General features: G+C 34.5%; 2 protein-coding genes and 1 pseudogene across 2 annotated transcripts; 2 read left to right on the top strand and 1 right to left on the bottom strand.

Moving 5' to 3' along the window:
• Window positions 1-4,497: 4,497 nt before the first annotated feature.
• Window positions 4,498-10,269, bottom strand: LOC132286019 (factor of DNA methylation 1-like). Its single transcript, XM_059788273.1, has 9 exons — window positions 10,197-10,269; window positions 10,070-10,116; window positions 8,755-8,844; window positions 8,003-8,047; window positions 7,777-7,881; window positions 7,269-7,559; window positions 6,529-6,747; window positions 5,843-6,080; window positions 4,498-4,847 (listed from the first exon to the last, which is right to left on the bottom strand). Exons 2-8 carry the CDS (start codon window positions 10,091-10,093, stop codon window positions 5,850-5,852), a joined length of 1,005 nt encoding a protein of 334 aa, XP_059644256.1. The 5' UTR covers window positions 10,094-10,116; window positions 10,197-10,269; the 3' UTR covers window positions 4,498-4,847; window positions 5,843-5,849.
• A 3,208-nt stretch (window positions 10,270-13,477) lies between these two features.
• LOC132281580 (putative receptor-like protein kinase At3g47110) lies at window positions 13,478-15,166 on the top strand. Its single transcript, XM_059783276.1, has one exon. It carries the CDS (start codon window positions 13,478-13,480, stop codon window positions 15,164-15,166), a length of 1,689 nt encoding a protein of 562 aa, XP_059639259.1.
• A 327-nt stretch (window positions 15,167-15,493) lies between these two features.
• On the top strand, window positions 15,494-16,272 carry LOC132281581 (probable LRR receptor-like serine/threonine-protein kinase At3g47570; annotated as a pseudogene).
• Window positions 16,273-16,807: the final 535 nt, after the last annotated feature.

The raw sequence follows: 16,807 nt of genomic DNA on the forward strand, positions 1-16,807 counted from the left end.
CTCGTCACGCCGCCTGGATCATAGCTTCCGGGGAAACGGAGATCCTGAAAGTCACCCTTAGAGCTAGCTCCGCAGCGGATAACGTCTACGGGAGTCCTGTTTAGCAAAGTCGCAGAGAATCAAACTACTGAGAACAAAACCTCCTCAATGACCATTGTAGCTAGCTTTCAACCTCTTTTGATCCATATCTAAGGGTTTGGCCCCGAAGAGGAGTCAATCTACGGTTCTCAAGCCTTAGTAATAGGTCTTTGAAGTGAAGCGCCTTGTTTGGGCCATGTCTATTTGTATTTATAATATATAAGTGGGGTCCATTATAACCATAGAAAAAGGTTTTTTTTAGTGTTTTTCCTTCCATTAACTTATACGGAGTAAGCTTTATTACATACCAAAAAAAAGGAAATAAGAAATTAAAACGGATGAGTCATCATCAGAAATTCGACCCTAAACAAAACAAAAGCCAAAGAGGGAGCTCCCACCCAAAGAACCCTAAATTCAAGTAGAGTTTAGAACATAAAACAACAAAAGCTTGAGGCAGGATTTTAGGAAAGAAGGTCTAATTTTGCAAGTGTATTAAAATATTTGTTTCATGTATTAACTTCACCAACCCCAAATCCTAAATTCAAGCAAGGATTTTGAACAGAGAACAACAAAATCAGAAATTAAAATATTTGTTTCTTGTATCAACTTCACCAACCCCAAATCCTAAATTCAAGCAAGGGTTTCGAACAGAGAACAACAAAATCAGAAAACAGGATTTTAGGTAAGAAGGTCCAATTTTGCAACAAGATTACAGGTGAGTCCCTTCTAGCATTGCCTATGTTTAATTTCATATTAAAATTTTTGTTTGCTGTATCAACTTCACCAACCCAGAAACTAAATTTTCTTCGACACTAAAATTCATCTCTAGCACTTCAATTCCATACTCATTAGTCGATGTTTTGGATTTTAAAATTATAAAAGGTCATTTATGAGAAAGCTATTATTAAAAGAGGATAAAAGATCAAGAATTTGAGATCAGAGTAAGCTTACTTTTTGATGATGACTCATCCGTTTTATTTTTATTTTTTTATTTTATTTTATTTTTTTCTGTAATAAACTTACTCCGTATAAGTTAACGGAAGTAAAAATAACGAAAAAAGTCATTTTCTATAATTATAATGGAGTCTACTTATATATTACAAATACAAAAAAACGTGACCAAAACAAATCCTCAAAGTAACTCATTGCACGGGACCATATGAGAATCTTCTTCAGAGAATTCGTGCCCGGCTGAAAGAGGTTGCTCGGCAAGCAAGGCCGTGGTGTTGTTGACCAGAGGCTGTTGATGTCAGCATGAAGTCATGCTGACAACAGCATTTTGACGGTAACCTACAACCTTTCTGATATCCTAATACTTTGTACAAATGTGTTCTAGCCTTCAATTTCTTATATATTAAGATGAGCATAAGTACAATAATACCCCTAAAATAAAATCTAACGGTTACAAGGAGGATTGCAAAAAGACAATCAACAACAATTTCAAATGTTTGCAATCAAATATTATAGATCAACCTTATATTTGATATCTAACAAACATTTTGTCTCTCTATCTCTTCATTGCTTTTTGTTTTCACCACCACATAGGAAACGTCATGCTGATAAGAAGGCTAGCATGGTAAAAAACATATACTACAATCAATTATTTACGAGCTTCTATCAGCTCATCATTACTTCGGCGATTTTTGATAATAAGACTTTGATTTAGTACTTCCAAATCATCCGAGCCACATCTGTTAAAAAAAAAAAATGCACATTCATTTAACACATTATTCAAACTAAGCGACACAAATGGCAACAATTCCTCATATGTTTTGGGTTCTTTTGTAAATAGATTTGAAGGATTGTCCAAGATGTTTGATAGGGTGCAAAAATAAAATAAAAGATAATATCATTTAAGTGTCAAGTGGACCAGAACCATATAATATTTCACAATAATTTTGTTAACAACTATGTTTAGTTGATTAATTAATAAAAAAATAGTAATCATGTTAAGGTAAAAGATAATATTTTAATGAATTTACTATTATACCTTTTTTATAAAGATTTTATTTTTTATAAAAATAAAAACAAAATTAATATTAACAAAATTTCACTAAAATGTTAACATTTCGTTTCCTTTTCTACCCCTAAATTGTATCATTCTAAATCCCTCTGTTTCCTATCTTATCCTATAAAAATCTATTACTTTTCTTTTCTTTTCCAACCAAATTGGGCCACGTATGTGAAACATGCCAATTTGCTAATCAGTCACCCAGTATCCTTATTTATTTTCTAAACCGAGACTTAACAAAAGAAAGGGAAATGTCATTAAACATTAATGTAGCTGGATAAATTATGCAATTATATTAAACACTTAGATTTATCTCCAAGTGAATTTCATCTGCAAATTTTGGCGACTTGAAAGATGTACAGTAAATCATTTCAATTATTCCCCTACCTTAGCTCCTATTCCCCAGACATGATAAAATCCTGATCATGCAACACTATGAATTTAGCTAGGGCTGTTATATTGCCCAAACACTAATCCTATAAGACGGTCGACTATGAAGGGAAAAAAAATACATAAATACATAAATACATATACATCTACGTACACATACAAACACACTGAAGCTAAACAATTAAATCAAAACAAACCTGTGCTGCAACGACCTTAAAATGATACTAATAAAAAAAAAATTTGGCACGGCCTCTGCTAAAAAGGGATTCTACAATAACCTGCTTAAATGCAAAAAAATGTAATAGCCTCTCTTGAGCCTTCAAGACTTATCCAACCTGTCCCAACACACAATACAAATATTATATTTCAACATCCGTTTCATCCATTCATTATGTCTCAACATAGATCATCTCATGGTAGAACAACCATATACCATTTAATCCAAATATCGTAATCACAGTCCCAAAAATATATGGTTAAGATCAAAAATCCATATCTTACAATGTTTAGGCAACTTGTATTAAATTACAGCCCATGAATACAACTACAATAACAAGAGTCCATAAGTTTTAGTACAGAATACAATATGTTAAGTTTTACAAAAATAGTGGGACTTAGATACAAAAATAACAAAATGATCATTTAATCTATACTAGGCCTATGGTGGAACGTCATCCACCACTTTATTCCTGTTTCCTAAAAAATTTTTAAATGAAGGGGTGAGCATAAGCTCAGTAGGAAGTGCCTAAAGCACACCTCTTGAGACCCCGTGAATCCACACAATGAATAGGAATAAAGAAATTGGGATCATACCATGCTGGGAAAGAAAAAATATATATATAACCACAATACCATATCATTAATCCGATACCACAAATGAATATGCCATGCAATGATATACCATGCCATGTAATGTCACTCCCCATTTTCTAAAACCATTTCCATTATCATTTCCAAACTGTTAATGAACCCGTTCCATGGCAACTCCATGGCGGCATGAGAGGAAGATTGACCACTGTCCCTGACCCATGGCAACTCCTTGATGTCATTTGGGGCCTAGGTAACTCAATCACATTAGGGCGATCTCCCTAATCTTTTCTAGGCCTCACTAACACAGTGGTCCCTAGGCAATTCCTAGGCTGCCGGGTTTTTTACAAAATCCTTTTCAAAATTCTTTTTCAAAAATATATGTATATATATATTTCAATTTCATATTCCCATCTCTTTTCCAATGAAGTGCATAGATGCTTCATGCCTTTTATGTCATATCAACATTTATCATCACACACCAATTTTAAAATTTAACTACTTAGCATGCTTCACAAGAAGTTCCAAAGAAATAACATACTTCCTTCAACAAAATTCTAACATGATAAGCAAGTAAGACATGGAATTAAATTCATATAAGCATGCTATTTCATGTAACACCAATTTAAACACATAGACACATATCTCATTACAACAATATGATCATTTTAAGGGAAAACTAAAACAATTTAACATGCTCGACAATAAATTAAATAAGATGATTCACAAAGGAGCAAGAAAAAGTGAATTAGGAATCCCTACCTCCAAAATCATGAAAATGCTCAAATTTTGTGTCATAATTTCGAAATTCCTAGAGTTGGCCAAACAAAGAATTGTTGTTTATACCCACACATAGATCTCGTCGTGCTCTCTAATTTGCCGTAAACGGCGCCCAAAAATTCAAAGTAGTTGAAGATTAATCAAGCTTAATTGTGTGGAAAAAAAGAAAAAGAAAAAGAAAAGAGAAGCAAGCAGGAGAGAGAGAACAGGCAGAGGGAGAAGAAAAGAGACCCATTAGTCATTGTAATGACTTAAAATTGGAGTGGGTCCCACAGCTTATAAAAATATTTACTTTTAACATTATTACCATATACAATGACCAATTAAAACATTACATGCATATGTGCCAATCATATACAATACACAGTGGAAGTCTGGATCAATTCCCTTTTAACATCACAAAACTCACTGTTCCATTTCATCTCCATTTGACCATCTACTTAATATCAGCATTGAAGCCTGTGTGATTTTATATATGCATGTACCATATTAGCACAAACATAAAATACATACTATGAGCATCAATATGTACATACATCATTTAGAAGCAACCAAATAAGAGCAGCAATTATAATGTCTGAAAACCAGATATTTAAATGGTATTTCCCAGAGAAACAAGTACAATTGTTCAGGCATTCAAAAAAGAAGATAAAAAACATCCCATCAAAATGCTGACAAAGAACAAAAGGCAGTGAAAATCTTGTGCCGAATTCTGGGTTCATCAGTTGCAGCTCCACATTCAATATTGTAATGTATTCATATATAGCCTTTTCTGCATCACCTGGCATGAAACCTCATTTGTTAAAACAATGTAAATTCCCAAAAAAAAAAAAAAAAAAGGAACAAAAATGTGGGTGTTAAGCACTTGTATGCATTTGTAAAACCTTTTATATTTTCTATCCATTTCCTTTTAGCTTATGCATATACAGCATAATTTCACATCACCAACAGTTGCCACACACACTTCGTTGTCCTATGTAAAGATAAATCCTATCAATAAACCCCGAATGGGTCCCTGTTTCAATTTGCATGGAAAGGTCGCACAAATAAATCATACACAATGACATTGTACGAGGAATACATGAACTTGAACTAATAAATCTAATGTATACACTTGATACGCACAATTTTGGCTTTCCTATTTTATTGACACCACCTAGAACATTCCATGAACTAACCGACTGGCGTATAGCTAAGTTTCTGAAACTCCATGCCATTTCTTAGACAATTGAATTCAGAACAAAGGAAAGAAAACACATGCACACACACACACATATATATATATATTGGAATGACAAAAATTACCTATTGGGAGGTGTCAATATTTATACTATCACTTGATTAACTAATCAACTGTTTCACAGAGTTTAGAGCACTGTGTCCCAAAAAAAACCTGTCATTTGCAGAATTGACTGATATACTTTTAGTAGTGACAAATGAATCAGCCCTAGGTCCAGTAAATCTAGAAAGCCTAGAAACGAAGTCCCTAGAACAAGATCCAGAAACTTTCTCACCAAAACCTCATTATATGTACATATTTGTTCTCACTCGTGATTCCACATGCAAAAGAAAATCGTAACCAAACCAATCATGAGATTCTAAAACAGTTCAAACGCCGTCAGCTAGTCTTTTAATATATCCATGTATGATGTAGCATATAATGAATGACAAGATGGCTAATGATTCAAATCAAAAATCACTTTTGACTTATATCTTTAATTCATTCTACCAATAAAAGATGAATTTGAATATCAATAAAAACCAGTAAATACCAACCTTAAGCTCATTGTCTCCTGCGCTTAAGTGTCTTCAAATTCTTCAAAACAAAACTAATTCCCTCCTTCATAGTGGCTTTTCTTTCTTCCGTGAAATTGCATAGCTCAGAAACCACATTCCTCTCACCGGGGTTATATTCGTTCATCTCCTTCAAGGCTGTTGTGACTGCCTCATATATGTCATCTCCCCATTCCTCCTTGAGATTTCGCAGCATCGCATCATCGTGATCTATTACTTCCTACATTATGCAGTATCATTTACATTTAATTAATCCAACAACTTATCTTAATTTACAGTTGTAGGAAGAGAGAGGAGCAAAGACTTTCATCAAATTCTTAAATTGAAGCAACATTACAAAATTCACTGAAAATTGGGCAGGTTCCTAACTACAAGAAGCATACTAAAAAAAATATGGAAGTTCCAGCCTTCCAACTACAATGTTTATGTGCCTGTAAGAAACTCAAGCTCAGGATTGCAAAATATATATCAGCATCACGTACATTTGATAGGTCATTGTGATACATCACATGACTCAAGAGTAACAACATATGCAAACACAATGTATGAGAGACAACCTTGTGAAAAAGCATTGAAAGATTAATTATCAAAATAGAGAGTTAAAAATTAGTCCCAGAATAAAAAACATAAATGAGCACAGCATTACATCATTTAAAATGAATGCATACCTGATGTATTCCCTTATAAAACACTACTTCAAAAGGATGCCATTCTGGGTCTTTTAGTTTTTCCTGCCATAGGGAGCATTGCTCTGAGGCCTTGATTTGTGCTTCTTCAGGTGGAAATTTTAGCTTGCATGTGTTCTGAAAAGGCTTCACATCTACTTCTCCCACTCTCTTTATCCCAATTAGGGTGTTGTTACCAATAGTCCACATATCGTTCCAGGCCTGAATTAGAATAAAAGTGTAATGAATACAATGCAGCATTTGGAAATATGATTGTGCATCAGTAGAAAGAATAAAACCGACAATTGCATCCGGCTGCACCAAGTGACGTGGCTGAAAGAGGTTGCTCGGCGAGCAAGACCATGGTGTTGTTGACCACAGGCTGCTGATGTCAGCATGAAGTCATGCTGACAACAGCATTTTGACGGTAACCTACAACCTTTCTGATATCCTAATACTTTATACAAATGTGTTCTAGCCTTCAATCTCTTATATATTAAGATGAGCATAAGTACAATAATACCCCTATAATAAAATCTAACAGTTACAATGGAGGATTGCAAAAAGACAATCAACAATAATTTCAAATGCTTGCAATCAAATATTACATTCCAATAGACCAACCTTTTATTTGATACCTAACAAACATTTTGTCTCTCTTATCTCTTCATTGCTTTTTGTTTCCACCACCATAGAGGAAACGTCATGCTGATGGGAAGGCTAGAATGGGAAAGAATACATACCACAATCAATTCATTACGAGCTTCTATCAGCTCATCATTAATTTGGCACTCTCTGATAATAAGACATTGATTCAGATTTTCCAAATCATTCATTTCATCAACTTTCTGCTCCAGTTCTTCAATCATATCTTTCATCTTCTTTTGAACTGCTGCATCATCTTCATCTCTCAGGTGTTTTTTCATCAAATTCAGATCCTCTTTTAGCTCTACAATTACCATCTCCAGTTTATTTTTAGAGTCGAGCTTATATTCCAATGCAAGTATCTTACTCAAAGCTTCCTCCTTTTCCCTCTGCACATTTTGAAATACCCGGTCAACAAAAGCTACACAAATTCCTACATAATGGGGAAAAAAAGGTTAAAAATGCACATTGTGCATATAACACAGTCCTTAACAGAGCTATACATTTACTAAAATACCTTTGTTATGAAATTTAAAATATAATAATAAATTATGAAAAATAAAAGGTCAAATTTACAAACTACAGTATCAAATTAAATCCTGATACCTTTAGTTTTCTTTTTAGCTCTTCATTTTCCGTCTCTAGTTTCTGTTTAGCATCCAGCTGTTTTTCTAAGTTAAGTATCTTACTAATAGCCTCCTCTTTCTCCCTCTGCACATTTGAAATTCTCCCTTAGTCAAATCTACACAGATTGCTAAATCATGAAACATCTAAGATTTAATTTGCAAACAACGGTATCCGGCCAGTCAAAGCCTAATACTAAGCAGCACACCTTTTGCTCTTCAACCAGCCTCGAGACATTCTCATCAGCACTTTTCTGCTCCATGACAGCATTTGAAGTGAATTATTTCTCACACTGTTCTAAAAGAGTAATACCAAAACTTACAGATAATGAAAATTCCATGCATTGAAAGTGCAACTCCTATTGTTAAGTATTTTAAACAATTCCTTTCATTATAATAAGTTCCCTCTTTTTTGCTTTTTCTTTGGCGCATATCCAAGTATCAGTAATTTTGAATTGAAGACATGAAAACAATAGAAATAATAGGAAAATTGTACACCAATTTCCTGGAGTGAAGAGGATCTGTAAATTATTATGAGAACAGCTTCCAGTAATGGACTAAAGGTGTATTTATTGTTTGCAATATAGGATGTAAATATATGTATTTGAACAACTTAGTGTATGGCACAAGGAATATATGTGAGTGACTTGGTGCAATAGAAAAAACATTCCATAGATACCAACGGGCCAGTGGCCTAGCGGTATCAAGATCTTACTTCCCAAAGGGAAATCAGAGGTTCGAACCTCAGTGGAGGTATGTGTGTGTGAGTACCAACTAAGAAAAAAAAAAAAAAAAAAAAAATTCCATAGATATAAAATGAAGACATGTTTGTAAATAACGTGCAATAACATAGTGTATGATTATATCCCAGATTCATTGAAACTACAAATAAATGGAAATCAACACATTGTAAGTAATGAGGAGACTTTCAATTAAAACTAACTTTTGGTACTGTGCAGACCTTTTGTTCTGCAATAAGCCTTGAGACATTTGCAGCAGCATTTATTTGTTCCAGGCATGCCATTTGAAGTGAATCATATCCCGCAAAAATCTAAAAACACACAACATGGAGTCATCAATACAAATCAAAAAACAACTTTATATAAGCCAAAGCAAGCTATTATATACGGAAACAACTTTTGACAACCTTGTGTACACCAGATTGGAGATAAAATGAGGCATCAGAATTATGGAGAATTTGCATGTAAAGCCTGGTCATATAACATGTTCAGCATAGACATTTATGTTAGACATATGGGTAAACCACATCTGCAAGTACCACAAGTTGAATTGCTACCAGGGCAATTGTTGTATTTAAAGATGTAATACTTATCAAATCCAAAACTCTGGTCAGTTAGATATTAATTAGTTAAAAACTGTTCATGCAGAGACTGTAATTTATGATAACTTGATCATAATAGCTTATTATAAACTATGGTCCCCGTTAAGTGTTGAGATGGGTGGATTAAAAATAGACCTAACCTTAACCCATAGTTATAGAAGGCTCAAGGTGCACTTAGGCGCAAAGGTCTCCTGGATTCTAAGTGCAAGGTGCATCGCAAGGTGTTAGCCTAATAGAAGCAGAAAAGTATTATATGTTCAATATAATTTAGGAAGAAAATTATACAATATACAACACAAACTAGTAAATATCAAAATAATAATTAAAAAAAATCTCAACATATCAATTCAATGGATTAGCTAAATCAACAGAAATAGATGTTTTTCGTTTGCAAAAGAATTCAATTAAATCAAATCAATTCAGGAAATGCAACACAACTAATCAAAACCTTTTTAGCAGTGGAATAATTGACATATCAAATTGTGCAACAATAAGAAAATAATAATCATTTAGATAATATACTATATTATCACAAAGATTCAAATTTGTTCCAATGAATATGGCATTTAGCACATATAAATGTTTTATCTGTTTAACCCTGTGCCTTACCTACCAAAGCCAAGAAGTAAGACAAACATGTGTACAATTTTCCAGATAAATCTCTACCTTATGTAGTTGAAAGAAATGCAATAAGTTTAGCAGTATTTATAGCATTACTTTAGTGGATTGCTGAAACAAGTCTGTATTAGCAAGCATAATGAGGTCTCCCTGTTTACCAATGGGCACCACCTTCTTTATTGGGTATTGTTATAATCATGACATAAATGCCTTGGATTTGAACTTAAAAAGATGCATTCACATTCGCCAAGAAACACAAACAATTAAAAACAACACAAGATGTAATTTAGACCAAGCACGAGCAAAATGCACTTACATCGGAATCAGGAAGCTGCGACATTTCAATAGTATATGAAATATAACCTGCAAATGAGCCAATATACTGCATGGTTAAGAATTTTACAACCTTAAAAGCTGCAACACCTACTACCAAGAGTATTTACCCAGTGGTATCTCCTCAACTTTCGGAAGTGGAAGGTTGAGGATTCCTCCAATGTATCTCCATCTACTCCATAAAGCTTACCAACATTAAATAAAAAAGGATCAAGCGATAACTAAGAACTTGCATTGCTTAAGGATTCAATTGAAATCTAATGACTAAAGATACCAAATCAAGTTTATGCCAGTCCTTGTCCCAATTGGGGTTCACCAAAATTGGGGACAAAGTGAAGAAGATACCACTAGAGCTAATACTTCATTATGCTGGAGTGTGTTTAGATTGTTGGCGTGTTATTTATTTGTTAGAGATAGAGAGAAACACTCTCTCTACAAACACGACATTCAGAGTTCTTGTATACATAAAAACTTTGATTAAATTTTTTCATAATTAAGAACTACCAGTCCCTTGTTACCGATCTTCAAACAGTGGAGAAAATAGAACATGGTCATTAAATTGATGAATTTTCTCTCTATTTTCAACTACAATCCATTATCTAAAAATTACCCAAACACAAACACAATATTAATTGCATCCATCAGAAAAGTGTAGAAAGAAATGAGAGAAACTTACATAGTAAAACCCTTTCTTCCCGACGACACAACTCTATACACAAACGCAAACACAATATAATGTGTAATATATAAATATAATGTGCAACGTTCAATGTGAGTAAAGGAAATGCAGAGTGAATGAAGAGATTTGAACCGTCGAAATGAATGAAGAGGCTAGGCGGTCGATTTTTTTTTTTTTCCCATAATAGATGGGTTACAATTCCCAAAGTACCATCCATTATGGGAATCGCGGTCAAAATAAATACTCTCTTCGTCCCGCAAAGAGTGTCGCTCCGGGGGAATATAACTTTTTAAGTGTTATTTTTTTATAGTAGTATGAGATAAATTTACTAATATGCTCTTGTAGTGATTTATGAGTGGTACAAAAATTATTTGTCTTAGACGCATTTTAAACTTGAATTGTGGATCCACAATAGCTTTTTTAGAAGTTTTAATAACTTTTATAATTTCAAGACAAAGGGTATATTAGAAATATTTAAAAAATAGTGTATTGGTTTTTGAAGTATGACATTTATTTTGGGACAGCAAAAAAAAAAAATATGACACTTATTTTGAGACCGAGAGAACATAATAAGAATAAAAATAAGAAGGACAAAAGAACGTAGTTTTAAAGGTAAATTCTTCTTTGATAACGAATTTCTATGTTTGAGCACACATTTTTAAAATGGCACTTCTGACCTAATTTTTATCCGTCCCATATTGTTTCCTCCCCCCTCTCTCTCTCAATATAGAACATATATATTGGGATTTGCGTTGCCAATTTCTGATCAAAAGAGGGCCTACTTAGAACAAATGTCAAGAACTATCCTTAACATATTTTGAGTTCAAAACATTTTGCCCAGATGATATTATAACAAATATATATCATCAAATAAAAATTGTACTAGCCGGTTAAAGGTGACGTTTCGGTTAAAAGAAATAATGTAAAAAATTGACTAAAGCATATGATTTACCATAAAATATATTTGATACAAAATTTGGACTTAATAATCCTCAGGACGTTCCTTCAAACAATTGCTAAATTTAAAAGGTTAAATTACACTAACCTCTTTTAAAATTTGGACAAATTACATACTGTGTTCAACATTTATTAATTTGATTTTCCTAAAATTCAGCGTGCAATGACACTCATAACATTTACTTTCCGACAAATCTATTGATTTATAAAATTAAAATTTTGTCATTCTCTTATATAAAAAATAATATTTTATTATAATAGAAGAATATTATTGACTTTTTACATTCAAAGTCACTTTCGTGAACGAGTTAAAAGAAAATCAAAGTAATAAACTTTGAACCTCAAGTGACAATCCTCAAGAGAGTTCAGAGTAATTTATAGGGGTGACAAAGTTTGAAACAATTTGTCAACACGACTCTAACACGGAGGACATGAGTTAAACGGGTTTAGGTTAATCTTAAACGGGTTCGGGTTGTAAACGGGTCGACGAGTTAATCGTGTTATGTTTGAGTTGAGATGGTTCAATCTGCGTAACCTGTTTATACCTGGTTAGCTATACGTGTAATAAATACATTTACATTTAAGTAAAAAATAACTATCTAAACAAACATGTATGTTATAATTTACTCTTTTTAGATGAGAGATTATTTAATTATTTGGTTGATTGAAATTTATATTTTCCTAATATTTATTGTTTGATTGACTACTATTAATAATTTAACTAATATAATTTTTTGTTTTACTAAATAACTCATTAAGATTACACATATAACCCATTTAATAAACAAGTTAGGTTAATATTGAGGTTTCCCGTAATTTATCCTATTATAAACAATGCATAGTAAGTTGATTTATTAATTTGGCCATGACTTGCATATTTGCATATTTATTACCTTTGACACATCTTACCTTGAAAAGAAAGTTGAATTTAAGTAAGATTTTTTTTAGTAAGTAATTCAAGAAAGATTCTTCTTCAATCTGTTATATTAAAAACTACTTTCTGTATTTCCTAGAGCAATATGTCTCATCATCTCCCTTTTTTTTCTAATTTTTTTTTTTTTTCACAATTTTGACATGAAATGGAGAACTCACAATACGATTTTTATACATGGTGCACCTTGTTTTAGTTGTCTAGGTTTCACTTTCTTTATTTATGCATGCATACCCTAATCTTTTTCCTTGTAAAAACAGATGAGTTAACTGGAATCGATCATTTCGGATTTTAGCAGCGTAATTAGCAAAGTCTCTTTCCTCACCTCACCTCACCTTTCTTATGGCACGTATAATTCTTACAGAACATCTAGTTTAAGTTGAATGCCAAAGTCTCTTTCCTCACCTCATCTTTCTTATGGCACATATAATTCTTACAGAATATCTAGTCTAAGTTGATGCCATAGTCTCTTTCCTCACCTCACCTTTCTTATGGCACATATAATTCCACAGAACATCTAGACTTCTAGTCTAAGTTGAATGCCAAAGTCTCTTTCTCTCTCCCACTGATAATCAGAAGACTTGGAAAAGCGATGCATGTATGGGGAAAAACTTCTACTGTTATTAATGTCTACTCCAAGTTGAACGGCCGAGTCTTTCTACTAATAGAGAAGACTTCCAAAAAGAGGTAGAGAATGAAGACTTTGGAAAGTGCCTCCATCTTTCTTGATAAATGATAGTCTTTCCAAATATCACGCATAAAAGAGGCAATTCATACAAAGTCTTTCTAACAAACATCACAGATATTATTTCTGATCAGATCCAATGCCTCTCCAGTACTCTTTCAGAATACAAACACAATCTCTAGTGTTCATCACATTGGTGCTGCATATGATCATTATTATTAGTACCCTCCCTAATGCCACTGCCAGAACCGGCAAAAATGAGACGGATCATCTTGCCTTGTTGGCCTTCAAGTCAAAAATCATTCATGACCCTCAAGGTGTGATGAGCTCATGGAATCGTTCCCTTCTTTTCTGCGATTGGGAAGGTGTTGCATGTGGTTCCCGCCATCGTAGAGTCATCAGCATACATCTAAGGTCCAGAGGCTTAGTGGGCTCCTTGTCACCTTATATAGGCAACTTGAGCTTCCTCCGGGTGTTAGAGCTCTTCAACAACACCCTTCAAGGTGAAATCCCTCCTCAAGTTGGTCATTTGTTCAGGCTGCAAACATTGCACTTGACCAGAAACAACTTCGGAGGAGAAATTCCCGCCAACTTATCCCACTGCTCCAACCTCGTGCATCTTGTTGTAAGTTACAATCATCTAGTTGGGAATCTTCCTAAAGAACTCGGCTCCTTGTCAAAGCTCAAACGTCTTATCATTCAGCGGAATCACTTATCGGGAGGGATCCCTCAATTCATTGGAAGGCTCACCTCTATAGAAATTGTGTCCACAGCTCAGAATCTTTTCACGGGCAGTCTTCCTAATGCTTTGGGTCAATTGAAAAATCTAAAAGGGCTTGGTTTTGGCGGCAATCAACTCTCTGGTACAATCCATCCTTCCATTTACAATCTTTCTTTTCTAGCTAATCTCTCTCTGGCTGGTAACCAACTTACTGGCACTCTTTCGCCCAGTTTGGGTCTCATGCTTCCTAATCTTCAACTCCTCCAATTATGGGGGAACAAATTTACTGGACCCATTCCACTCTCAATATCCAATTGTACAGCACTAGTAAGCCTTGATATCGGAAGCAATAATTTCAGTGGGAAATTAGGAATTAATTTTGGAGGCCTCCAAAATATCAGGGAAATTTATCCGAGTGAAAATAATTTAGGAAGTGGAGAGCCATATGAAATGAACTTCATTGATTCTATGGCCAACTGTAGCAATTTGGGGACTTTAGATCTGGCTGTTAACCAATTCAGAGGGCTCTTACCCAATTCCATGGGTAATCTCTCAAACCGACTCTTTTATCTAACACTTCATCAAAATTTCATAAATGGAAAACTCCCTTCAGCAATAGGTAATCTTGTCAACTTAAATTATTTATCTTTGTCAACTAATCGTTTCAAAGGCACAATTCCATCTACTATTGGAAATCTTCAAAAATTACAACGGGCATATCTTCATGGAAATACATTCTATGGGGAAATTCCAGATTCTGTAGGAAACTTGTCATTGTTGAACGAGCTTTCCTTGGGTGACAATAGATTAGTGGGGAACATACCTTCCAGTCTTGGAAATTGCAAAACACTGTTATTGCTTGATCTTTCCCAAAATAATCTCAATGGCACCATACCCAAACAACTTTTTAGAATTTCAGCCTTTTCTATTTCACTGGATGTATCTCGCAACGGTTTGTCCGGATCCCTCCCTGCAGAGGTTGGCAACCTAAAAAATTTGATGGAGTTGGATATATCCGAGAATGAGTTGTCCGGTGAAATTCCTACTAGCCTCGAGAGTTGCATTAGCCTTGAAAACCTTTATATGGAAGGAAACTCGTTGAATTGATCTATTCCGCAATCATTGAGTTCCTTGAGAGGCATTCTGAAGTTTGATCTTTCTAGGAACAAGTTGTCTGGACATATTCCAAGATTCTTGGAGCATTTTTTCTTAAAGAATCTTAATTTATCCTTCAATGATTTTGAGGGTCAGGTGTCCATTAAAGGAGTTTTTGCAAATGCTAGTGCAATATCAGTTGTCGGAAACAATAGGCTTTGTGGGGGCATACCCAAACTTCAACTACCAAAATGCAACATCAAAGAATCAAAAAAACAGAAAAGTTCTCTTGTGCTCATATTAGTGATCTCGATACCGTGTACACTTTTAGGTGTTACAATGGTGCTATCTTTCTTGATTTTTTGGGTTAAAAAGAAAAGAAAAGCTCAACCTTCTGGCATACCGTTGATGGAATCATTCTTGAAAGTGTCTTATGAAATCCTCCTGAAAGCAACTGACGGGTTCTCTCCAGCCAGTTTGATTGGTGTGGGTAGTTATGGTTCTGTCTACAAAGGAATCCTTGATCCAAATGAAACCATTGTTGCAGTCAAAGTACTAAACCTCCAACGTCAGGGAGCTTCCAAAAGTTTCATTGCCGAGTGTGAAGCCTTGAGAAATATCAGACATCGAAATTTGGTAAAGATCATAACTTCTTGCTCAAGCATTGATTTTCAAGGAGAGGATTTTAAGGCTCTAGTTTATCTGTTCATGCCCAATGGGATTCTAGAGAGTTGGTTGCATCCAAGTCCAACATCTAGTAATAGAGAGAATGATCAAATTCAGAGCCTAAACTTCTTCAAAGAATAAATGTTGCAATTGATGTGTTGTGTGCACTCGAGTATCTTCACCATCATTGTCAAATGCCAATAATCCATTGCGATCTAAAGCCAAGCAATGTCCTACTTAATAGGGACATGGTTGCTCATGTAGGAGATTTTGGGCTAGCAAGGTTTCTTCAACAAATTACAAATCCGAATCAAAGTAGTTCAATTGCAGTAAGGGGAACTGTTGGTTATGCAGCTCCAGGTAAGCATGCACAATACATTATTGGTTCTTTTTATTAGTATTTTCTTCTTCTAGGTTTAAAATTGCTCACTAAAGGCACCATAACTTCTTAGGATTTAGATTTGATAGTGAGGAGGCTAGAAGAGACATGGGCCGGATATGACCCGCGGAAATGGCATCCGGTCCGAGCAGATGGGTCCAGCCCATAGAGAAATACTGCCATATGGGCTGAATGCGAATAGCCCATCAAAGATGACCAAAATCCACAGAGGAACGGGCCCAGATGTAGTAGTCCATTAGTGTTTGTAAGTATCTATAAATATGAGAAGTAATGGATAGAGAAAAAAAGGGGAAATTCTGTTGAAGTGTAAGAGTTCTAGAGAGAGAAAGTAAAAATGAACTTCTTGCATCTTCAATTGGCGCCGTCTGTGGGAAACGTTGAAGATTGATTGATCATTGATCAATATCGCGTGGATTCAGACCAATTCGTGAAGACGAAACTCGATCTTTGGGAGTTGGATCCAGATCTGAGCGATTGTGACCTATTCTGGAGGAATTTTAGTTCCTGTTGCTTTGGCGGAAGTGGCTTCAGATCTATGCAACAACGAGTTGTTCGATTGTGGCCGGATCTGACGGATTTAGAATTCG

Source organism: Cornus florida, unplaced genomic scaffold (genome assembly GCF_030987335.1).
Source record: "Cornus florida cultivar Cherokee Brave unplaced genomic scaffold, ASM3098733v1 CherokeeBrave_3.0.0_Hap2_Chr11, whole genome shotgun sequence".
NCBI classification, from domain to species: domain Eukaryota; kingdom Viridiplantae; phylum Streptophyta; class Magnoliopsida; order Cornales; family Cornaceae; genus Cornus; species Cornus florida.

Excerpts from the sequence above, each read along its gene's own strand:
- LOC132286019 (XM_059788273.1), bottom strand. The coding sequence starts at position 10,093 with ATGTCGCAGCTTCCTGATTCCGAT. Across the intron at positions 7,560-7,776 it reads AGCTAAAAAGAAAACTAAAG|AGGGAAAAGGAGGAAGCTTT; the intron begins GTATCAGGATTT and ends CAAAATGTGCAG. Across the intron at positions 6,081-6,528 it reads TTTATAAGGGAATACATCAG|GAAGTAATAGATCACGATGA; the intron begins GTATGCATTCAT and ends TGCATAATGTAG.
- LOC132281580 (XM_059783276.1), top strand. The coding sequence starts at position 13,478 with ATGCCTCTCCAGTACTCTTTCAGAATACAAACACAATCTCTAGTGTTC.